This window comes from Cimex lectularius, unplaced genomic scaffold, assembly GCF_000648675.2.
Source record: "Cimex lectularius strain Harlan isolate CLEC.00 unplaced genomic scaffold, Clec_2.1 scaffold105, whole genome shotgun sequence".
Classification (NCBI taxonomy): Eukaryota; Metazoa; Arthropoda; class Insecta; order Hemiptera; family Cimicidae; genus Cimex; species Cimex lectularius.
In genome coordinates this window covers 658,168-684,165 of record NW_019394178.1, presented here as the reverse complement: position 1 = coordinate 684,165, position 25,998 = coordinate 658,168, and the positions used below count along the sequence as shown (strand labels likewise).

Sequence of the window (25,998 nt, the reverse complement as noted above, 5' to 3'; positions counted from 1 at the left end):
GCGGTCGTCAATGACCTGCTCAATAGTGCCAATGGATCCGTTGATCAGGCCTAAACTGAAGGCTTCTTAAGAATTTAGATGAAGAGTCTATGTGTTCAAATTTTTACGATGTCCTAAGCGACATAAGCTTGATTTATTTAAGAAAAGCCGGGTGAATCGGTTCGAGTAAAGATACACATGGCAACATGCTGGAACTTGGCCAGCGCACGGCCTGCGCTCAGATCCAAGACTATGAGCCATGGGAGAAAATTGGACGAACCAAAATAACTTGCTGGATTTTAGACGATTTGCGTGAGAACGATTTTGAAAATGTCACATTTCCTCTCCTATTTTCTTTTAATCTCTCTTTAAGTCCAGAATGAAATAGAAACGGCTAATCGCGCTCTCTCTCTCTCTCTCTCTCTCTCTCTCTCTCTCTCTCTCTCTCTCTCTCTCTCTCTCTCTCTCTCTCTCTCTCTCTCTCTCTCTCTCCCACCCTCTCTCCTCTTGTATGTTCATTACTATATTAAAACTATTTGAAAGAATTTTATTTATATTGTACATATCATTGTGATTAATTCAATTATTAAAAAAGATCATCAAAAATGCATGTAAAGATGCTCTGTATTTTTATCTTAAATTCTGTTGTATGTCACAAGGAAGTCGGTCGAATATACGCCTATTTCCTTTATTTCTCACTATCTACATCATTTTTACAAAATTACTGACCTATTTCATGGTTGTTTTTTTCTTTTTTGTTTTAGATGCCCTGCTTGCGGATTTACAAAACTCAATTTCACCAGGGAGTAGGAGTGCTGGATATGGCTCGCTCAGGTCGAGGGGAGGCAGTGGCCAGCAAGACTACGCAACAGTCAATCCGGTCAAATCCACTTCTTTACGAAACACACCGACCTCAGTACGAAATATCTCTAATTATTTTCTGTTTGACAAATGAACAACATTGACAATAAATAAATAATATTAAGATAAAAAGTAAAAATGAATTTGATGTAGTGAGAGATTGCCCTATTTATTCTAATTTATTTCCTACTTGAAACAGCACAATTCTGCTTCTTTTTTTTAAATTTAAAACATTTCAGCTTTTAAATACCTTGTAATAAATTTAATGATAAAATTATCCGTGCTAATTTATTTTGAAATTATTTTTCCAGCCATCATCGTACCATGTTGAATCGACCGGAGGTGGTAAAATGGCAACATCTCTCAACAACAACCTGTCTGAGCTTGACACCCTTCTGGAAGATCTGAGCAGTTCGAGATACTCTTCTGAAAAACGAGGTGAGTTGTATTATTTTGTTATATCAGCACAAAAGTTGTTGAATTAACAAATTTTATTATTATTATTAGTTTATATTGCATTGTTATGGACTGATATAAATCAGGTACTGTAAATTGTGAGGCTCTTAATTTGTCATTGGATGAAGGAAATTATAAAAAATTAGAGCAAATAAGTTCATTGTAAGTGTTAATATTTTTTTCCATTTCATTGAAGGTATAGGTTAGAAACATTTTAAAATAAATATTTTTATCTCCCTACATATTTTGGTATATCATTCTATATTAGTTCTCCACAGAGAATATTTTGATAGTTCACTTTAATAATTGTCAATTGATTTAATATCAATTTTTGGTTTTGGCAGAGATTTTTAAGACAACAAAAATTAATATTTGTCCTCCTTATTATCTTAAACAACTGTTTAACTGTTCCAACAGTAATGCCAGACATGAAACCAATTAAAACAGTTTTCTTTCTTTTTCTTGTACCCTTTGTTGATTTATCTGCCATTTTATTTATTTATCTCAACCAAGACCTTACATAAAAAGAATAATTAATTGAAAGAAGTAACTTGTTCAATTGACCACTAAAACATAAATGGATTTTATTTATTATTTTTCTCATGTCCACTTCATATCTTTTTTACATGTTTTTTTCAATCCATTTTTCAAAGTTATCTCAATACTGAAATGCAATAATTGAAATTGTTATAAAGAAAATAGTACTTTATAAATTATTTATATTTCAAAATACAATAATCTTGCATATTGATGGAAAAATGCTGCTGGCATATTCAGATGTGTTTTATCTATTTGGGTTTTTTTAATAATGTCAATTATAACTTGAATTTCAGAAAATTCCCAAGGATATAAATTAAATTGTTTAAATCGAACTAATGTATAGTTCCCATTATTTGGAGAATAAGGTTTTGAAAAGGGGGAGATTTGGGAAGGTACAAAAATACCAGCATTGTGCGATTTCCAGCAGATCTGTTGTTTTTAATATAATGTTTAATTGTACTTAGTGGAATTATGAATGAAGCACAAGTTATATTCTACAAAATCTTTCAAAAAGAAAAGTTTTTAATTGATTCTGTGCGAATATAACTAATATTACGTGATGTTCATGAGTGAGGAAACATCCTTATTTGCAACTCCTGTCATTTTAATGTACATTGTGTTTACTTCACAAATTTTTAAATTATATATTTAACATAACAACCATTTCGTGACAATAGAGCAATCTTTTGAAAATTGTTAAGGATTCTGATTCAGTCATTTTACCACAGGAAATAGCATGATAGAAATTGAATGTATATAAATATTATAATTCGAAAATCACAAATAAATGTTTTTTATTTGTAGTATTATCTTCCAGGTTTGCATTTTTTTTCTTCAAAATTATGAACGTCTATTATTTTTCAAACTAGTACAACACAATTAAAAACTATGAGCATTTTTTATTTTGTTTAGGCGTCAGAGTGCAAAATCCGAATTAGATGAGACTTTTAATAAAAATTATTTAATTATGATGGATTGAAAGAAAATTCACCAAAATGCCAGAAAATCATTTAGGAATAGAATAACTTCAACTAACAATTTATTCTTAATTTTTCTAAATTATTATTTCAGGGCAATTTGAATTAGTTTATTACAATTTTTATCATGACTTACAGACAACATGCATAAAAATTTGCCTAGTCATTAGAAAGCTTCAAATTCTCGACTTTGTTATTAACAATTAATTAAGGTTTTTAGTTGAGATAAAAAGTCAATGGCACGAGCGGGATTCGAACCCATGACCTTCGGCTTGATACGCCGCTGCTCTACCACTTGAGCTATCGTGACATCGATCCACTCGGACACCAACTTCCCATCTCAACTGCACCTTTTGAATTTTCCCTTCTTTTTGCCATTTTCCCACTATTCACATTATAAAACCCTTAATTAACTGTAATATATTAATTGGTCAAGCGGACCACGAAATTAGTGAATTTTGTTATTAACCTCCAGGAAAATAGCAACTAAAATAGATAAAATATATTCTGCGCGTTATTTTAACTGTGAACCTTGTCTATTTAATATCAAACACTACACTTTAATGTAGTCTAAAAATAATTTATCGTTTGATAGGAAATGGCTTCCATGGAACTTTCTTTTGTACACTAATTTTAAAAAACTACACTACTACTACACTAATAATTAAAAATCTCTTAATCTTATTAGCAAATCATGCCCATCCTTTTATACAGCAGCTTCACAAAGTTGGTTTTGAAATGAAATATTTTAAATTGATCAATGTACTAATTTTACTAGTCGTTAATTTATTGGTATTGCGTCATTACTGCTTATAAACATTGTCAGCGTTAAAATTTCTTAAGAAATGTTATGTAACCCATTTGTAAATAAAAATTATTTATACGTTATTACATTAAATATTATAATGATGTTATCTTATATTTCGACCTCAACAGTTTAACTTACGATTTTTCCTTCTCAAAGGTGGGATAATAGGTCATCTCAAAAAAACAACAACCAGTTTTGAATTAAATATGCTCTTTTTTAAAATAAACTGTTACAAAATATTAATGACTGACAACCACTGCGTTAACTCACCTGAGGAAGGATTAAAATAAATCTGAAACGTTGTGGATTGAAAGAAAAATTATCCCACCTCCGAGAAGGAAAAATCATAAGTTAAATGTTATAATTTATGATGGGAATCTGGAAGTTCTAATTCTTTTATTATTTTTTTTATACTGTATATTTATTTATTTATTTTTTACAATTCATTTTCTTTATTTTTAGGCCCTGTTCAGATGAATGGAACTCTTGTTCATGCCACCCCGCCAAGGCAAAACTCAAGCCATCTAATAGAAGAATATAGAGCTCTAAATGGGTAAGTTTCTTGTTTAAAAAAAAATAAAAATTAAAAAAATTAAAAACATTCACTCACACACTGAATGACAAAAAGTTTTATTACTTGCTACTATGATATAATAGACCAGTTTCGCAGGGTAAAAATTTATTGATGTCATCATCTTCATACACCTTTTGGCTAATTGGGCTTAAGCAATTCTTTTGTTCTGTTGTTGGGAAGTAGATGAATATCAGTCTTAGCCCGGATGTGAAAATTGGCCCACCCATTCTTCGATAAATGCCCTATTGGATTGGCAAATTTCTTTATGGGTGGATCTGTCCAGTAATTGCACATACCAACCACATGTTGTCCGACAAAATCGTAATAACTATTTTCTTAGTTGCAATTCTTCTAAATTTTTTTTTCTATCGATAGATTTTGCAAGAAACACATCTATCACAACTAACAAACTGTTTTGGAAAAACTTTAAATACTATATATTAATAATTTGAATTAAATTCATATTTTCAAGAAAATTAGTGTTGGCTTTTCAATGATCTACTCATTCACTCCTATTATATTTATATAATTTTATTATATCTTCAAATTTCCGTTTAAGAAAACTAGCAATTTGTCTGGCAACGGCACAACGCTGTTTCCAATGTGTAATTTCTTTTGAACTTGGTACTGAATAAAACTTTAGTTTCATACTACACATCCTGAAAATACTAAGTAGCATTTAGCATAAAATATGCAAAGGAGCCATTAGGAATTTGTGAATACTGATTGGGCCCTATTTACAAAAAAGGTATTTTGCATTTCCCAAAGAGATTCAATATGAAATGAATATGGACACTTTTAAATATTCTTTGACATTTTCAATTTTCTCAAAGAATATACAATAATAACTATTATTCTTTATCTTATATATAGGGTATCAACTTATGTCATGTTGACTGTGATGACGTATGACATGTTCCTTGGTTTCTTAAGAATTGCTCAACCAAGAAGAAAATGTACAGGCATTTTTTAGCAGATTATACCGTGTGAATTTTATTGAAGACATAGCTTATTATTTTTACCCTGCCTATTTTATTGGAAGCTAAGCTACTTACTAAACTAACACAAATTAAACTTTTATTTTTTATCCAATTAAAGTTTTGATTTTCTCCTTTTTTTTAATCAGTTATGTATATTTAATGATAAATGATTAATTTAAATTATTGAGTTCTGAAGAAAAACTTCAATATCCAGAGCAAATCGATGAACATTTGTTTTCCAGGATTGGTTCTTTAGAAAGGAAATGACTTTCAAACTGCGTGAAAAAATAGGGCATTACATTTTTTTTAAAGTTGACCATCAGGTCAGTTTAATGCGTCAACTTGTTCAAATTCTAATAGGACTAGCAGATTTTTAGTTTTACAATAAAATAGGTAGCTTAAAAATAAAAGGCCATGTCTTGAAACTCACATAGTATAAAATCGCTTTTATTAGTGAAGTAATAGCATACCCCAATTAGCCTATTATGTAATGATATCTACATCGTGGTCAAGTCAGTTGTTTTTTTTTTTTAGTCCAGAAACTGAGAGAACTCAAAAGAAACGTTAAGAGTTCTAGACTCCCTCCCAAAAAAAGTTACTCTATTAAAGTAGTGGTACCTACATTGTGGCCTACCTTACTTCACTCCTACTTTTATGAACATCACCGTTCTTTTATTTCTATTGCTTAATATTTGGCCATTTTCTGAATAAAATGTCCGGTCATCAATGTCCCATATGACTTCCTCAATAGTGCCAATGGATTCGTTGATGAGGCCCAAGCTTGAAGGCTTCTGAAGAATTTTGAAATGAGACTACCCCTCCTTCCCTAAAACCACTAATTGTGAGGAAATTGGAATTTTCAGATGTTTACCTTTTTACAATATAAGACCTAACTTTGTACCAAAGTTCATGTTTCTACCTATAATGATGTTTATTTATCAACAAAAAAAATGTATACAAAACAAAGTAAATTAACATTATACACCATGGTAATACTATCTGTTTCTGCCTATATGGTTAATGCCTTATAATTTTGATGGTGAGACTACACTCTTCCCCCTAAAGCAGCACTAATTTTGAGAAAATTAACATTTTCAGGTCTTTTTCTTTACTTGCCATATAAATTCTACCTTTTTACCAAATTTCATGTTTCTAGCTATTCAGAAAGTACCGTATCATTTTGATGATTAGTTAGTAAGTCAGTAACAAAAATGCAAATTTTAGAATTCTCCCCTTTTGAAAAGACTTAATATCAAGTGATCAAATTTTTACCATGTCCTAAACGATCTAAGTTTAATTTATGTTTCAAATTTCAAAAGTCCATCTTAAGAGGAAGCCGAGATATGAAGGTGAGAAAAATAGGGCGCATTGGTTCCAGTAACGAGATACGTGGCAGCTTGCTGGAACTGGGCCAGTTCACTATTGGGCACTTTTACTTACTTACTTTTACCTTTTTTGTAGTATTGAATCATTTTCCTACAGCTTCAACTTAGTTCATTAGCTATGGTATCAGCCCTGTATGAATACTATGTCATCGGCAAAGAGAGTCAATTTCAACTTTGCCTGCTTATTATTCTACTATAATCAATTTAAAAATAGTAGGTATGAGAACCGAGCCTTGCAAACACCAGCTGGGAGTAACCAACTCTATGCTAAAACATTCATAACTATGCTAAAATTGGCATTTTTATTTTTACTGTTAAAATAAACATTTACAATTTTTTTTCTCAAAAATCACATCGTTACATTAGAACTTGTGAGAGTCCATGAAGAAATAATCACAGATACTAAAGGACATTAATAATAAATCCAACAAAAATATAAATAAACTAACAACTAATATCTACTCAATTATTTTTAATTTAGGATTATGTTAAGATAACTAGAAACTTTATCAGTTAATAGCATATTCCAAGAAAATACCAAGAATCAAGAAAACTTTATTCATGGAAGTATATATTGTATTTATGTTTATATAAACTTGCATTTTACTCATTTTTCACCTATAAATTTGTCTATGGACAACATAAACTTTTGCCTGTGTTTACACAGTAAAAATATAACCATTTGACAAGCAATTAATTAATGAAATTCTGATACAATAATCAATTATGAGTTAGAAAAAAAAGTCAGTGAGGTTAGACTTTTTCTTTGACCTATGTTTAATGAGTTAATAACCTTTTTATACCATGTTTGTTTACATGCCACTGGTTCTCTTGAAATCACCATAATTATGATTATTAGTTGTAGCTAATAATCATAACTTACTATTTCCTCTACTTCTTCCTACATCAAGTACACATTGAAAGAGAATTTTTTTTATCACCTGTGCCGTATCAATTGTCAGTGATTTATAAAATTTTAGAAGTACATTACAAAAAGATCTTTCTGTTTCTATAAAGCAGATAAAAACAATATTTTTGACATGTCCTTTTAAGAAAACTGTTAAACAAATAAGCATACTTTGAACAATGTCTGTAGTCATCAGAGAGCTCTATTTAACCAATTAGCATGGCATTCTGAATTGTTAAACATAAATCCTTTTAAACTATTATTTATTTGATTATCTTAGTTGCATAAATTTTGAAATTTAATTTTTCTTCGAACCAACCGGCAGGAATTTTGTCACAAACACAAGTCACATACTTCATACTCGCATTTTGGCGATAGTTACATCTAATAAACATAATTATGGTAATTTCAAGAGAACGAGTGGCATGTAAACAAACATGGTGTAAAAAGGTTATTATCTCATTAAACATAGGACAAAGAAAAAGTCCAACCTCGCTGTCTTTTTAATTATTTCTAACTCATAATTGATTACTGTATTAGACTTTCATTAATTACTTAATTGTTAGTCAAATGTTATATGTTTAGTGTATAAACCCAGGCAAAAGTTTATGTTGTCCATAGACAAATTTATAGGTGAGAAATGAGTAAAATGCAAGTTTATACACACATAAATACATATAAAATGTGATTTTTTTTAGAAAAATATTGTAAAGATTTATTTTAACCGTAAAAATATAAAAGCCGATTTTAGCATTAATGAGTTGGTTACTCCCAGCTGGTGTTTTGCAAGGCTCAGTTCTCATACCTACTATTTTTAAATTGATCATAGTAGATATAATAAGCAGATAAAGTTGAAATTGACTCTCTTTGCCAGCGACATAGCATTCATACAGGACTGAGCTAATGAACTAAGTGAAGTTGAAGAAAAAGGATTCAAATATTATAAAAATGTAAAAATTGCCCCCTCCCAAAAAAAAAATAAAAAATAAAATAAAACATATAAAAAAACTTTTAAAAAAAATAATAATAATAAATAAAAGAAAAGAAAGTTAGTAAAATCGCACGGTAGTGTACTGGCTAAGTTCCTGCAAGCTGCGTTACTGGAACCAATGCGCCCTATTTTTCTCACCTTCATATCTCTGCTTCCTCTTAAGATGGACTTTTGAAATTTGAAACATAAATTAAGCTTACATCATTTAGGACATTATAAAAATTTGATCACTTGATATTAAGCCTTTTCAAAAGGGGAGAATTCTAAAATTTGCATTTTTGTTACTGACTTACTGACTAATCATCAAAATGCTTTGGTACTTTCTGAATAGCTAGAAACATGAAATTTGGTAAAAAGGTAGGATTTATATGGCAAGTAAAGAAAAAGACCTGAAAATGTTAATTTTCTCAAAATTAGTGCTGCTTTAGGGGGAAGAGTGGAGTCTCGCCATCAAAATTATAAGGCACTTCCCATATAGGCAGAAACAGATAGTATTTACCATGGTGTATAATGTTAATTTACTTTGTTTTGTAGACATTAGAAATATGAAATTTGGTACAAATTCACTAGTTTTCGTGGTCCACTTGACCAATTAATATCTTTCAATTAATTAAGGGTTTTAGTTGAGATAACGCTCGTGACGCTGACTTTTTCATCTCAACTAAAAACCTTAATTAATTGAAAGATTTGGTACAAAGTTAGGTTATATATTGTAAAAAGATAAAAATCTGAAAATTGCAATTTTCTCAAAATTAGTGCAATTTAAGGAAGGAGGGGTAGTCTCATTTCAAAATTCATTTAATATAAGTACAACTTCGCTGTATTTTTGGTTAATTCTAACTCATAATTGATTACTGTATTAGACTTTCAGTGCTACTGAAATGGTTATATTTTTATGGTAAAAACCCAGGAAAAAATCCATGTTGACCATAGAAAAATTTATTGGTGAGAAATGATATGTGAAAAAGAATGTAAGTGAATATAAAAGTTACATACTACACGTTATATTCACTTCACATAAATAAAGCTTTCTTGATTCGTATTTTCGTTCAATATACTATTTGATAAGTTTCTAGTTATCCTATTTTAAAAAGAAAACAAAAATAATTACGTACAAATTACTCGCTAGTTTATTTATATTTTTATTGAGTTTGTACAGTAGTATCCTTTAGTATCTATGATTATTTCTTCATGTCTTTGAACAAGTTCTAATGTACAATTGTGATTTTTTGAGAAAAAGTGTAAAGTTTTATTTTAACAGTAAAGTTGTAATGGTCTGTTAAATTAATGAGTTGGTTAATTTTATTTTGTTCGGATGTGCCAATGTGTTATAAACTGTCTGTAAAAAAGACCCCAGGGCTGTGTATTTCGTAATTCTAAATCCAGTCCAAGTGTGAAATCCCAGAGAAAAGCCAAAGCCAAAATAAACACGTAAATCTAAAAAAAAAAATTCTCACTTCGATAATAACAAAATGATAAGTCCAGTAAAATAACAAAGCAGTTTTAATTCCCTTTCGATTTGAAAATAGTAACGTCGATAAATAATTCATAAAAAAAGAGAGAGAAAAGTTTGGGGGAAAAAAAGCAGATAAACCTCGTAAAATTTCGCTAAATGCGGATCGCGTCAAGAGTATATGATGTATATGTGTATAGTGGGAAAAATAGTTTTAGGAGTTGTATTTTTAGACCAGGTTCAGCCCTATTTAGGCGGGGGGTGAGCGGTGCTTGTTTGTTCTCTTTAACCGCCGGTTCCTTTTCATTTCTTTTTGCCTTTTACAACGAGACGAGTCTGTAGGTTTTTACAGAAAGATTTTAAAAAATGTATTTTCAAAACAGTTAAAGATTGAGGCTCAAATCCGCCTAAATGTATGAAATATTTGGTGAAGTAAGAACAAATAATATAATTAGAAAAACAAAATTATTGATATAAGGAGACAGGAATATAATCCGAAGACCTTGTAAAACAATTGCATCTCCTTCACCTTTACGAAAATAACTTATGATTGAATACTAGTGTCGTTCGCTTATCACGAGCTTGAAGTTCAAGAGTTAAAACATGAAACACATGCGAAAACCTAAAAGTTTTTTTGGGGTGTCTTCACTCACGGGTTTGTTGAACTAGTCAAACGCGTTTCGCCATTGCGACATCTTCAGTGAGGAACTCAACGGACCCAATGCCGGTTCAACAGACCAACACCCAGCATCAACTATAAAAATGCCCTTCGGGGGCATTCACGATCTTACTGGACATTTCTCTATTCGAGTTAACATCTTACAAACATCGTGAATACCCCTAATTTCTTACTAAAAATTACTAAAAGGTGACAACTATGAAAAATGTTGGTTAGTTGGTACAATTAGTCTTGTATGCATGTATCTTCTTATCCAGGTGGTTTCATTGAATTAGCCAATTATTGGCAAAGAAATGAAGACGTACTATAGATGACCGATTTTGTTCCGACGCTGCCAGACGGTTAAAGATCTATCGTTTTAATTAGAAAACCATATATCTTAATTCTTCCCTAACAAAATGGATCCCTAGGAACTTTCCCTAACTATTTTTTTCTAAAAGGTGTGACTTTATTACTGTTACATGAGAACTGGGCAGCTTGAAGAGAATAAATAAATAAGACGCTGCCCAAATACAAACATGTTACTATTTTCGGGATGATATTAAGCTCTAAAAATGGAAAATCTTTTTCCACGCTTTTTTAAACGCAAATTTCATGTTACTCGGCCTGTAGAGAAATTGAAATAGTTTTATTCTCCCGTTTACCGGTTTCGTCCTATTAAAACATTTTATTTTCGCTCCACGCTTAATTGGCCGGAAAAATTATTCTATTTTTGAGCTTGATGTTGATCCACTGAAATTTTCATGTGGCGCAATCAGTCGTCTTTCTGCTTTCAAATATATTAATTAATTAATGTATTGTATATATTCATGCTCGATTGGTTAACATGATTGATTTAGTTTTAGGGTTGGAATATCGATCTTTAATATTTTTCCTAAGAAAATCCATGTTTTTACAACAAATTTTAATGAGGGAAATTTTTTTTATGTATTTGTAACTTTCAGAGGCTTGATATTGATTCATGTACCAACCACTTTGGATTATTTTTTATCTTGTCATATTTTATAAGTCATTTATTAACATAAACTATTTCTCTTTCGTACTGGATAGAATAATGTTTTACATAACGTAATTTTTACACAACTGCCCTCTCAGTAAAAAAGGTATCGATACATCCACAACGATTACAAATGGATGGTCAAGCATCCACAACTGAACAAATATTTGGAAGATCAAAATAAACGACCAGAAAATCGCATGAGTTAACTTTTCAAATAGAAAATTAGTAGACAAGCCAATTGTCTTTAACGGTGAAAATAAAATTGGGAAAAATATTAAACATGCCGAGAACTATTTACTCTGACGTAGCAAAAACCAATATTTACAACTTTTTTTCTATTGTGTGTACAAGAGATCGTGAAGAAGAACATTGTGCTCAGCAATGTACTACCTCACAGCATCCCAGTCGTTTTACCATTGTGAGGATGGTAAATCAGGTTCACCGAACCACATCCATACGGCCTGAGCCAGGACACTAGAAGGGAATTAGACAAATTAGTAGGCTGTTCGGTGTCGGGAAAGAATCAGTAAGGTTGATTTTTAAAACTCACTGATTTTGAAATTTTAGAGAAAGCTTAGGTGCAGGGTTTACGTTAGGGGATTCAGATCTTCGATTTAATTTTCCCGCCGAAATGGCTCAGTTGATACATGACCACCCGGAATTTTTAAATATTTTATGGATTGACGAATTCAAATTTACCGGTGGGATTTTTAATATGTGAAACGTGAGAGACTGAAGAAAACCTACACGTCTGGTGTGGACTTTCAAAAGACAAACCTTATAAGGCCATGCTTTTATAAAGAAGCAGCCGAAGAAGAATACTTAAATTTTTAACTGACATTATAAAAAGTTAAAAGGAGTCTTCTTCTTTAACCTACGACCTATGAACCGCGACCAGTATTGTAATATTTTGCATCTCCATTATTATCTAGTACTACTCATTAAGCTGGCTTTTTACTAGATCCCAAAGCTTTGGACTCCCGTGTGTATCTTTCAGGCCTGGGCTTTTCTTCTTACTGGCAATATCTATTCAGATTTGTTTCTGCTGCTCCGAGTCTATACGCCTCCAGAATCGGCAATGGCAGTCAACAGTCCCATTATCATTACAGTTCTAACACATTAGTCGTTCTGCTGTTTTGTTTTTCGCTAAGGTCCTTTGTCGCACCTCTCACTACAATCCCATTGATGCGAGAACTTATTCTTAACCCATTGTCTGATATATCTAAGTTTTTGGCAGTTTGGTATTCCGCAAAAAGGCTCAGGACCAATGGGATCCTCGTTGAACTTGCTTTGGCTCATTTATCGACTTCTTCGTTGCCTCTCTTCTCTGTGTGCTCTGATACAAGGATAATTTTGTTGTTTTCCCCAATGTGACCGGGGCCCTGATGCAATCCCAAACTGCTCTGGACTTTACTACATAATGCCGGGCCTCCTTGAAAATGTTCCACTGCAAAGTCAGGTAACGTATTCAATGAAAGATGGATTGGAACACGCGGTGCGATCCAATGGACAAACTCGTTCTCCGGACTTGACACTAATCGATATTTTTCTGTGGGGCTTCTCAACAGAAAAAAAGGAGATTTCAACCTGTCGTCTCAGAAGATCTGAAACCTAGACTTTTATCTCATTTTTTTCTAGGTTCAACTTGCCAGTATTACCAAGTACCAGACCGCATCTCACGATTTCTAAATAAATATCGATTAACGGTCACTAATCACCACACATTAAAAAAGTATATGAAACAGGCTAAACTTTAAGCAGAAGCCTTTTACAAATGGTTATACAACTCTTGTTAAAATAAAAACTAATTCAAATTGTAATATTTCTCTGTGGTCAGCGGGTAAACCTATAATTTGGCCGATATCGTTCATTTTGGCCTGCCTTCCTCGATGGATCTGTCAGACCAACCCAACCCAGGTAGACAGACCAAAATGACCGGTAACAAATTATAATCTCATCAATAAACAATATTACGTCTATAAAATTATATTCCTGGGATTTTGCAATATTTTATTACAACTATTGTGGAAGTGTGAAGGTATTGTCGCTTTAGATGAAGACAGGAAATGCATACACTTCCGTCACCGGTACACCAAATTGTTGTAGATATGTTATTAAATTATCTTTTGAGTTTTTACAGTTAGTGTAACTAAAATATTAGGCCTATTTTAAGATATAAATTTACAAATTTTTGAGTGAGTATCAAAGCGGAATTAAGAGTAGTCTTTTCAGTTGATGTTATTTAAAAAATCTACTTTCCAATAATAATTCAAATTTGTTTTTAACTTAATTCATTGCCTGTTTTTTGGTCCAAAATACTTTTTTTTTCTTTTTCTTTTTTTTTATAGATACATTAGTACAGACAGGTGTATAGAGTGAATCCTGTATGCATAAGGCACTACGCTATAAATAACTTCAATGTCGGCATCTCATCATCTGCGTTAGCAGTCAATTAGCCAGCTTAAAAAAATAAAAAAATTAAAATTAACCGTCCTGAACGTGGATTATGTCTGGTATACGAAGTATTTGACATTTGAGACGGTATGAAAAGGGAAAAAAACAAACCCGAGGTGATTTTGGTCCGTTTCCAAGTGTTATGGCGAGTTATGCCAATGTTTGGGTACACTCGGTTCCGAACATTCTTGCTACGACACAGGCATGGCCTACATAACGACTTTTTGTCGGTCACATGGCACACTTAGAAACTTAATTTTTAGACTTACTAGGATACTTTGCTTTTTGAAAAAAATCTGAAATAGTAGAGTACTAAACAAGAAACCTTCACGATTATAAAATAATTGCAAAATTATACTAAAATTAAAATCTAACATTCTTCACTTTATTTGCACTTCTTTCAGAAGGCTTATGAATCCCTAATGTTTTTGAAGTGATTTCTTCCGAAAAAAAGTGCCCCCGGCCGGAAAGTCAGTTGGCGGACGTCAGGGTTATAAGCAGGGAGAGGCAAGAAGGCGACTCTTTTTGCGTAAATTTCTCCTGTTTATAATTAATTCCGGAGTTCAGATCAAACATATTATTTATATTTGTTGTTTAATAAACAAAAGGTTAGCGTCTGTCTCGTCTTTGACACGGTAGCGGTCCCGACCCATGGCTTATTTATTAAAAAAAGTATTGTACAGTGGTTTGACCCTCGACACCCAAGGCTGGTCGTCAAGCCTTTTTATATAAAACAACAGAGGTTTTTTCTATTAGTTGTTCTTCCCGATAACCCTGGTCCGCCCGTTCTCGCTTTTGATTTAATTACCAAATGTTGGTGATTAAAATTGTTTCGTTAAACAAACGATGTCAACGTCTTTAAATTAAATCGCAGGCAGAACTATTTTTAAAAATCTGTTGTGCTAGATATTAGCCTACTGAATGTGAAATTAAACCAAATCTCCAGTTAATCCAACTAAAATATAAAATCTTTGGTTCGCAGTTGTGACTACTGTAAGGTTTAACCATTTTAGTACATTCTTTGAAATATTATCCCTAGCGCCTTTCATATTCCAGAAAAAAGATTCGTTGCCTTTGAGTAAAATCTAATTTGGAAAACCACCAAAAAGGAACATGATAGCATCCAGCTATTTAGAATTAATACATGGTATATAGAAAATATAGTAACATATGGTTGGACGGTTAGAATGATAATTGGCCTAGGAGCGAATGAACTGAAGTTGAATGAATGAACTCTATGGGTCCGCCAACTCTCGCTGGTTGTATTTATCTTTCTGGCATGTTTGTGTGCTTTTCACGCGGCTCGGATAGATTAAAGGCAAACAAGAACACATTCTGTTGGCCGAAGGCGAACCAGTAAATCATTCAGCATGAAACAATGCTTTATCTTTAGGGTGAGATGTAACACGTCGTGTAGAAAATAAAAGTTAAAAAACGACGAATCAATATTCCAAGCTTGTGTTTGAATTTCAGATTATTAATGAAACAAGGGCAACCTCGTTTCCTTTTGAGATCGCAGTTCAAGTTTGAGATGAGCAGGCCGCGACTGCAGAGGGAAGAATGCCAAGAACCGCCCTTTTTCTAATAATGTTTTTATTCAAGTTTAATCGTTGACACACTCACCCCCGCCGCCGAACCCTAATTCTCGTCAAAATGTAGAGTAGGACACATATTTTAAAGACTTACCCTGCGTCGTTCAGGTGAAATTTGAAAAGGTGCTATTTTTTGCCACCATGTAGTTTACTTAGCCTAGATATTCTGTATTTTAAGAGGTAAACTTCAACGCTTTAAAACGGACAATTCAAGGATATAAGAAATATACAAGTCTTAAATAATTATGCTTAACTGATCTGCCAGCTCCTGGTTTACTACCCTTAAAAAAATACATAACATAAAGCAAAATCTGAAATATAATAATATTTCAAACTATTTCTAATCCAAATTATGCACAGAAGCCTGACAAAATTGCACAATTTTGATTAATTTTTCAAAACTGATCGAAAAATATTTTTACCAAGAGATAACAAGCAGAGTTTGAAACAGAAAAGTCCATAGTTAATATAAAAAATACTATATTTCTCTTAACAGGCTAATAAAATATTTTTAAATGGAGTTCAAATATTTCAAAATCTCATATAAATAAAATCATAACTTCTATGACACATTATAACAGTAATTTATAAAATAGCACAAACTGCACCAGGTACAGTAAAGGAGTATCCGCTTCATGGACCCTACTTCCACATTGTAGTATGTACATGACCAACCTGTATGCAATCAAGGGAAGATTCATGCCTTTGCCTGTGTGCTTTGTGCTCTCAAAAAATGATTCTCTTTCTCATCCTGTTTGTTTGAAAGTTACTATAATATGAGCAGGAATATCTCGAACAAAAGTAATAACCTGGATACCCGGACACCTAGGGATGGAGGGCAACAAATGCTGGTCGAGACGGCGAAAGCCACCCTCCAGACCTTACTGTCAAAATCCGACCCACTGACACTAACCAAGTAATAATGAATTTGGTAAAGAAAAAGAACATCAAGAGCACAGTTGTTAGATGGTCACCAGAGTCTAAATCGCAGAAGAAGGATTATACCAACCCGACTCAAAATCAGACATACATGGTCCCTTATTTTTGGGCCAAAACTCTGACATGTAGAGAAAAGTTGCTCAATGTATCTCTTACTTCATTAAGGGCGTCTTTGACTCCACATAGAGAACGTGTAGAAATGTCACCCAATATAAAAATTATGCTTGGATACAGCTGTGAATCTTTCACTCCCCTGTTATGATTTTTGAGGAAACGGGTATTTTTAAATATATAGATTTTTCATTACAGTTAATCTTATTAATGTATAAGTAAAAAGTTTGTTGACAGATTTTGTGTTAACCACTTCTTGAAAATGTATTTATAAGAATCCACATATGTTTAGTAGTTATAATTGACCATATTAATTTTTTAAATTAATTATGCTTTTCTTATCATGAGTGGAATGAAAATATGGCAAAAATAGGGAAAATTCAACAGGTTGTAGGTTGCGTTGGGGAGTCAAAGTCACGATAGCTCAAGTGGTTAGAGCAGCGGTGTATTGAGCTGAAGGTCTCATGAACCCACGTTCAAATCCCTCTCGTGGGCTAATTTTTTCATCTCAACAAAGTCCTTATAAATTAATTAATAATAATTAATATAATTATAAGCATGAATGTGTGTGCAGTACAAGAGTGAATTTGAGTAAATTAGAAAGAATGAGTGCGTTTAGGATAAAAATGCATGTGTTTGAAGCTGAAATGACCTTGTTGTTGATAGCCCCTGGAGCCTAACTTCGGTGATGGTGTGACCCTAGATGACCAAAACACCAGAGAGGGTGATTCTAATCATGGGTTTGATAATCAATCTTTTAACAATTCATGTCTGTTTTTTCTAGCAAGCAAAGAAAAATTGATATATTGGTTGATTGATATATAATATATAATTTGTACAGTAATCTTTTTATGAAAGTTCAAATAGCAAAACAGAAATCATTCTGTTTCTAATGGGAAAAATCCTCCGAATCCTGGATAATTGGGGATTAATTTGTGATGAACTGATCCCATTCTATTTGTTCTTTTGCGGTTGTATTGGTAGAGGATACTACCAAGCAAAATTAGCATTATTTGGTTTTGTTTTTAGTATTTTCTTCTTATAGATATTTTTTTAATTTTCTTTGTAAGAACCACCGAAAATACAAAAGATATAAATTGGTAAAACAAACAACTGCATCACACTTTGCAAAATGGTTCTGCAGTTGAGGTTAATTCATCCTGGTCAAATTGTATGACTACAGAAACTATTCTTGCAAATATTGTAAGGCATAAATTTGTGGATTATTATTTTTTTGTTTTCCACCTCTATTAAAAATAGCATTTTAGTTCTTAAAGGTTAAAAAATATTACAATGGCACATAAATTTTGCATATGTGGAACTGAACAGTGCAGAAATCACATCGATCTTATGAAATTATTTTTGATAATTTAGCAATAAGCCCTACTGATAAAAATTAGCCTAATTTTCCAGAAATTGACTCCTCTTAGTCTTCACCCTTCATGACCTTCTAAAATTGTTTTAAGATTCTGCCAGGTATAAGTTGACCTGTCAGTATGTTAAATCAGAAACTTGGAATTTGTGATTAAAAATAAATTGAAATCATGACATGCAATGTTTGCATTTATATTTTAAAAAAGGCATTGTTTAAGCTTAATAACAAATGTTTCTGCATCTTTTGCATATATTTATTGTTGCTCATGTTTTTTTATTCATTTACTGTTTTAGAGCTGCCCCTGGCCAGGACAGCCACCTTTTGAAGAAAGTCATGATCGAAGAAACAACGACAACCACTACAAAAACAACAAGGCCTACTGCGTCTTCTGCAACAAGGGAACTCGATGACTTGATGGCATCGCTGTCCGAATTCAAGGTAAGTGTTCTTAAATATATCGACTCAAAGATTGAATGTCTAAAATCAGAAAGTTATAATTGGAAAGTGATAACAATTGGGCACTTCTTTGAAAACGATCTTTTAGTACGAAAATTGGGATATTTCCAACCTTTTTTTGACGTCATGTTTTCTATACAGAGGGTCGACCGTTTTGAAGGGAGGGAAACATCTGTCACTATATTTTACATCACACTTCTTAATAGCCCAATGTAAAGGTTAGACAAAATCCCTTGATGATATTTTGTTTCACTATTTTTTTAAATCTTAAACATAAATAAATAATAGATAAGTTAGATATATCCCTTCAAAAATTAAAATATAACATGTTTACATATTTGTATATTTTTATAGAACAACAAATATCTTTAAAAAATGATCTGAAATACAACTAAACAGTGAACCCATTCAATAAAACAATAATATTATAACATTTTTATATTTAAAGACTATTATAAATAATACTCTTGAGTCTATTAAAAATGTGTTAATTAATAATTATTAACTCATATTATTAATGTTTATGTTGTATCATAGATGACCAGTATGTTTTTAACTCAGAACAATGAACTGTTAAAACCTGACCTGATTTGATTTGCTATTCTTGGATTATATACATATTTTTTTTTTTAGTTTATTTTTAAGTATTATCTACCAAAACAATACAACAATAAAATTTCACCGTGAAAATGTTTGGAATAAATTGTTGAATTAATGCTACACAAGTTTAAAGTGATTAAAAGTATGACCAATTCATAAAATATTTATAAATTGATCATAATAAAGTTCTAATCTTTAGTTCTAACAGTTCATGTTAAAATGAATGCACGCTATTTGAAGAAAAAAAAATGTTTCCTCTTTTGTTTTTTATATTCAACATTCCTGGTTTGTTTTTTAAACAAAATCTTTGTCTGAAAGAGTATTCATATTTTCATATTTACATAAAATATAATTCAACTCAAATGTATTAGACAAGCTCTATTGTTTGCAGGTTGTTTTCAGATAGAAAAATCAACAAATGTTTGTTGTCTGATGTTGCATATCTGCACAACTTTTTTCAGTTTATTAGTCTTTTCTTTACAATTTTAACATAGGTCATAATGTTTTTCAGCGTATATGAGTTACAAATTTGTAAGCGAATATTGATTTAATGAATTTTTTGAAAGCGTTCAACTACAAGATTTCACATTCACAAAAACCCTTTTTATAGATCTTGCTTAAGGTCTAAAAATACCTTTTCAAGATATCAAATTTCAAGTGAGTCCGGAGTAAATGTTCAGTTAATTTTTTTGACCCTATTAAATTTCAACTGATTGGCAATTATGAGGTGTATTAAAATTTTCACTCCCAAGATTCAATACTGAACCCACTCGTGTCACACCGTGAATTTATAAAATAAACATACTTAATTTTCTAACCCTTTACTTAACATTAATTTGATGTTATTGTTGTTAACAGATCGTTTCTGTTCTTTCTAAAAAGTTTGGAAATGTGCATATCCACCTACTTTTCTGATAAATTAATAAATTTCAAATTATATACATATTTATATTATTACAACTATCCAACTTAAAGATCATGATTATACTTTAATTTAAAAAACTCATATTTCATTGATTAAAATAACAAAAAATTAGAAATATTTGTTTTTACTTGACTGGAAAAAATAACGAAATTGTATTTTAAGCCTCCTGAGTCTAAAAATAGTACTTCCCACTCTTCTCATTCAGTAGTTTATGTAGTTTTTGAGTAAAACTTTTGTCACCCAATAATTTTATTTGGAGAGTGTAAATTGACATTCAGAAAGAAATTCTTTGCAAATTGACAAAATATGTTATGTCACAAATTTTGTTTGGGCCTGACAGACATGTATGCGCACTTTTCTATCATGTATGCTCACAAAGTGGAAAAGTCTTGTGACTAGGTGAAAATAATTTTATTGCAATTTCCATATGATAAACTGGAGAAAGCCAAATATAATATTTACCCGAACAGTAGAGGGCGGGAGATAGAGATCCTTTCTTGGATCTAACGGAAATAGAGTTTAAAAGAGGGGATAACTGCTGGTGGGAGATTCAATACTTCATCCCAAAGCAGCCTCCTTTAGACTCAGAACTTGTTCCTCCTCCTTCAGCGCTTCTTAGAATCGTTGGTAAACCTAGACATTTTGTGTTTTACATTAATTCAAACCGCTTTGAAGATTCTCTCTTCGGGAAAATAAAATATTTCAACAGTGTCATCTTCTTTAGGTCGCTCATCCTCCAGAGTCTACATACGCCAAGCCCAGGACCAAAAAAGAGGGCGCGGCACATTTGGATTGCATGCTAGATAGTCTTCAAGCAGACATGAGCAAACAGGGAGTTAACACGACCCAGAAAGGCTGTTGTTCAGCTTGCGACAAACCGATTGTCGGTCAAGTCATCACTGCTTTGGGCAAAACATGGCATCCGGAACACTTTGTTTGTAGCCATTGCAACCAAGAATTGGGCACTAGGAATTTTTTTGAAAGGGATGGCCGCCCATACTGCGAGCCAGATTACCACAATCTCTTCTCACCAAGATGCGCTTATTGCAACGGGCCAATTCTCGATGTAAATATTACTTTATCTTTATCACAACTCACTAGGATTCTGATTTTTTCTCTCTAAAATAACACTTTTATTTAGAAATGTGTGACAGCGCTTGAAAAAACTTGGCACACAGAACATTTCTTCTGTGCACAATGCGGAAAGCAATTTGGAGAGGAAGGCTTCCACGAAAAGGACGGTCGGCCGTATTGTAGGGATGACTATTTCGACATGTTTGCTCCTAAATGTGGAGGCTGTAGCAGGCCAATTATGGAAAATTATGTATCAGCGTTGAGTATGCAATGGCATGCCGATTGTTTTGTGTGTAGGGTAAGTTTTATTAATTTAATTTTTATATACAATTCTAAAGTAATATGCACTATTCGCTTTATTTATTTGTACAATTATTATTTTAAAAAACAAAAAAGGATTGCAAGAAACCAGTTACTGGAAAGACATTCTATGCAATGGAAGGAAAACCGGTATGCCCAAAATGTGTCGGTGCAGAAGAAGAAGAGGAAGACTGAACATCGACAAAAAACCTATTGTTGTTTATTAACAACAAATCTTGTTTTTTAATATTATTTATTTCCTTTCCTAATTTTTCATTTTATCCTTTTTCCCCGTCCTCTCCCCTTGATATTATTATTGTATTTGTATTCATACACTTGTATAGAAATAAAACAGTATTTTTTTATTCATAATATTATGATATTGCTTTTCCCAACAATTCTGAGTGACGGGAGTTACATAAAAAAATGAAAAAGAAAGCTGAATAAACAACTTTCAACGATTTGGTTAATGAAAATTGGCACCGAATATGTTTGCCAGTGAAAAGAGCCTAAATCGCTTGAAAGTCTGTTATATAATCAGTTTCAATTTTTGGAAAACTTCCATATAGGAAAAATAGAACATGGTGCCCCAGTTTGAAGAATTTTTATAAATTTTATCAACTCATGTCATACAGGGCCGACGATGTAAAACGCCACTTTGACATTGAGCTGATTACCTGGCATTGAATAAGGGTTCGGGTCAAATGAAAATAATTTTGTTATTTATTGTCACACTTTGGGGAATAAAATAATAATAATAAAAGAATTTGAAAACTATTATCATAAAACAAAAGAAAACAAGAATGAACTCTGCACTTTTAATGTGAAAGACATTTGTAGGCATTTAGAAAAAATTATGTCATGGTATAGCATGATTTAATTTTTTTTTTTAAATTGATAGGGGTCCCTGGTGACTTTCTACCATGATTGTAATTGATCTGTTATGAAACAACACAATACTTATTATTGATAAATTATGTTTCTACTTTTACTTGTTTTTCATAATTAAAAATTGTACCTTTTTGGTCCAAGTATTTTCAGAAAAAAGTTACTTTTTATTTATCACAATTAATCTTTAAATGTTATTTATAAAAAAAAGAGTAATTATTCTATCTTTGTTTCTTCAAAGGTACAAATAAATTAAAGTGAAATATTTTCATGATTCTGTTTTATTAATAACTTAGACTTTCATTTGTCAAAACTTGCTTTTTAAAACAGGATTGTTATAAATATTACTTAGGTCATTCGTTTAAAAATGTGAATTATTTAAAAATAAATACAACAATCATAACTAAAATTACCATACAATTTATATCCTATTGTTCTTTAATTACATCGACTTGTCTATTATCCTAATTGTTGACTTAACAATTTACAAATATAATCCTTGAACGGTAGTGGCTTCAGTGACCACAACAGTTAAGGATTTGATAAGATGCTCGTCGCTGTAAGGCAAAGGTCCGGGTTCAAATAAAGGGCCACTGGACATATTTACAAATGTTTATTTTTTCTCAAACCGCCGGCACCCCTAGGGTTCATGTAACCTGACAGTTGAAACACCCTCTAAATTTAAAACCTTAAAAAATAGATATAAAATCTTTGAACATTACACCCACCCCAACCAGAATGCCTATAGAACTGTATACATATCTTTATTTATTTACCTTCTGATTACCTATTGAAATGTCTTGTAATAAGTACGTTAAACTAGTGAATTCAACTAAACAGCTTCGGTCATGACCCCAAGCATTTTTTTCACCATTATGAAAAATATGTACATCAATATGTATGTAATAATAACGTGTGGTGTTTAATACTAATTCTATTATATATAGAATAAACAGCATAAATCAATTATTTTCTTATCCTTATAATCCTTTCCTACATTCTGTATAAGTCGGTGATGTTCAAGTCTTCCTCATCTTAATCAAAAACCAACCATTGACATGAAAATATAATAATATTCAAGTAGTTGATTTTTGTAATCCTTAAAGTATATTTATAAACTTGGTTTCACCAATTTTAGTTAATGTGCATCAGGATTTTCTATTTCTGGGTTTCTTTTCCTAATGGAAATTATATTGACCATTTCTTCAAATTGGTTATGAACTTATGACTATATTTTTCAGTGTGTAAATCATAATTAAGTGTGAAATGTTCATCTCTTTTGAATAAATAGTTTAATCCTGATTGATTTAATTATTGTTTTTAATCAATTTTATCTTTAAAAAGTTTTTTTTTTAATGTACAGTTGAACTTTTAATATAATTTGTTTCTATATATAGGACTGTAGACAACCGTTTCAAGGTGGATCATTCTTTGATCATGAAGGTTTGCCATACTGTGAAACACATTATCACTCTAAGAGAGGATCGCTATGTGCCGGATGTCATAAACCTATCACTGGTATCTTATTTTATTTATTTTTTCTGCTGCTAAAAAAAATTCATTTATGGCAAATTTCAGGAAGATGTATAACAGCAATGTTCAAAAAGTTCCACCCGGAACACTTCGTCTGCGCTTTCTGCCTCAAACAGCTGAACAAGGGCACTTTCAAAGAGCAGAACGACAGGCCGTACTGTCACGCCTGTTTCGATAAGTTGTTCGGATGAGCAATTACATCTAAGAAGACAGTTCAGACGAAGAAAACACCATAAAATACTAGATAATTGACTATTTTAACAATGTCGAACCTTCAGTATTTCTCCCATACTTCCTCCTTTTTTATATCATGTAAAAAAACAAAAATAGCTTTATCTTCTTTGTAAATTGTTTTCCTTTTTAACATTTTTTTTTAGGTATGAATTGTATTATATTTAAATCCAAATAAATATTTATATTCCATTTAGACGGTTTGGCTCTTGTAAGCGTTTCCGTAGAATTCTCAGATAATTGCACTGATCCGCAAAATGTAGTGTAATACATTATTGTACCAATAGCTGTTATTTTTTTATTTTATTGTTTTTAAAGAGAATAGCTCAACCAAATTGTAAAATTTCTCTTGTTCTGTGTTCATTTCATAGATAATCATTTAACTCTTTTACTTATTGCTTGTTTATTAATTATTTTTATCAATGATCATCAACAAATCATGTTTTGTTAAAAAACTTAACATCAAATATATCTTAACAAGCTTTATTTGTGTTTTAGTCAATGACACATTCAAGAAATCATAAATTGAAAAAAATAATATAATTTTTTTAAACAGTTGTGCAGGTGGTAGTAAATTTCTCAGTGTAATATGAAATCAGCGTTAAGTAGTTAAGAACGAAACTTTGCTGGCATAAATATCTGCAATGATGTGATTTTGTTAACTGCCTTTCCTCTTCATCAGGACTTTGAAACTTTTATTAATAATTTATGTGATTAGCAAATATAAAAATAACTCATGAGTGTAGACTGGCCCAGGACAAATTCAACATGTGTTCCTCAGGAGTGTTTATTGGCAGGAAATGTTGCAGGACAAATAAATATATTTGATTAATTTACACACCTTTCACAATTAAATGACCTAACAGCAAGCTAATTAATAAGATGTTGATAATTTTACAGAAATTTAATTTTTAACTTTAAGGAAATAAATACAGGTGGAAGGTTAAGTGAACTAAGCTGGTTTTGTAAGAAAAAAAAAACAATATAATCAATATTAAAAGGTATGAAAAATTATGTTTACAAATTACCAAACACTGTTAATGGAGAAGCCTTGACAAGATCTAGCATAGGGGATCAAGATAAAAACTCAAAAACGATATTCTAAAATAAAAAAAATAAAAAACAATGTTCTAAAAACTAAAAATTCTCAGCAATTTCCTAGATGATAATATAGCAATATATTATAGCAATTTCCAGATCAAAATAAATGAAAAATTCAACTAACAAGACAAAATCTGCGGGGATCCTACAGGAATCAGTACTTCCTCTACTTTTGTTCAATCTTTAAGTGACATTCCAATGGTAAAATATGCTGACTACATGACTATGTAGGCAAGCTGTACAAATATTAATCTGGAGGGTGACACTTGACTACAATTTCAAAGGAAACCATGGAATTAGATCTGGATAAACGCCGGATACCCTGGAACAGCAAGAGCCAACAGTTGAGTACCTGGGAGTCCATACAGACCACAAACTTTCGGAAAAACACATTAGAAAAAAAATTGGTGAAGGATTTGGTAGATTGGCTCAACTGTTCACTGAATAGAATAGAAAATTTGGCATTCTAATATACACTTCTATAATATGCAATTTAGTTCTCTATTGGAGCACAGCATGGGAAGCCACATCTACTATCAATAAAATACAAGTTCTCCAAAACAAAATTCTAAAAATCACTTTTGATGCACCGTGGTTTGTAAGGAATTTTTTCCTCCAATCCTGTGAGAACAATCGGTGAAGAAACTCATTTTGTAGCATTTTTCAACATTCAACAATTTAAGTTTAATTAAATTGTTTTCAGTGGATCATAAATTAAGTGAATTTAAGTCAGATTGAACCATTCGACAATCCTCATTGGATTTAATTGTTATTATTATTTTTAGGTCGTCAGCAAAAAGGTGAGAAATGGAATGTCATAACAGAAGGA

General features: G+C 31.6%; 1 protein-coding gene across 5 annotated transcripts in view; it reads left to right on the top strand.

Annotated features, from left to right (window-relative positions):
• Positions 1 to 24,459, top strand: part of LOC106664845 (paxillin-like) — a 75,075-nt gene extending 50,616 nt beyond the window's left edge. For 4 of the 5 annotated variants that reach the window (XM_014390868.2, XM_014390866.2, XM_014390870.2 and 1 more), the window contains exons 2-9: positions 744 to 895; positions 1,152 to 1,278; positions 4,084 to 4,174; positions 18,355 to 18,499; positions 20,767 to 21,108; positions 21,184 to 21,414; positions 23,702 to 23,822; positions 23,883 to 24,459. In XM_014390868.2, the coding sequence (XP_014246354.1) occupies positions 744 to 895; positions 1,152 to 1,278; positions 4,084 to 4,174; positions 18,355 to 18,499; positions 20,767 to 21,108; positions 21,184 to 21,414; positions 23,702 to 23,822; positions 23,883 to 24,028 (1,355 nt within the window). In that variant the 3' untranslated portion in view covers positions 24,029 to 24,459. Of the gene's footprint in view, positions 1 to 743; positions 896 to 1,151; positions 1,279 to 4,083; positions 4,175 to 18,354; positions 18,500 to 20,766; positions 21,109 to 21,183; positions 21,415 to 21,512; positions 21,789 to 23,701; positions 23,823 to 23,882 lie in introns of those variants that run through there. The other variant, XM_024229987.1, reaches the window with a different exon arrangement.
• Positions 24,460 to 25,998: the final 1,539 nt, after the last annotated feature.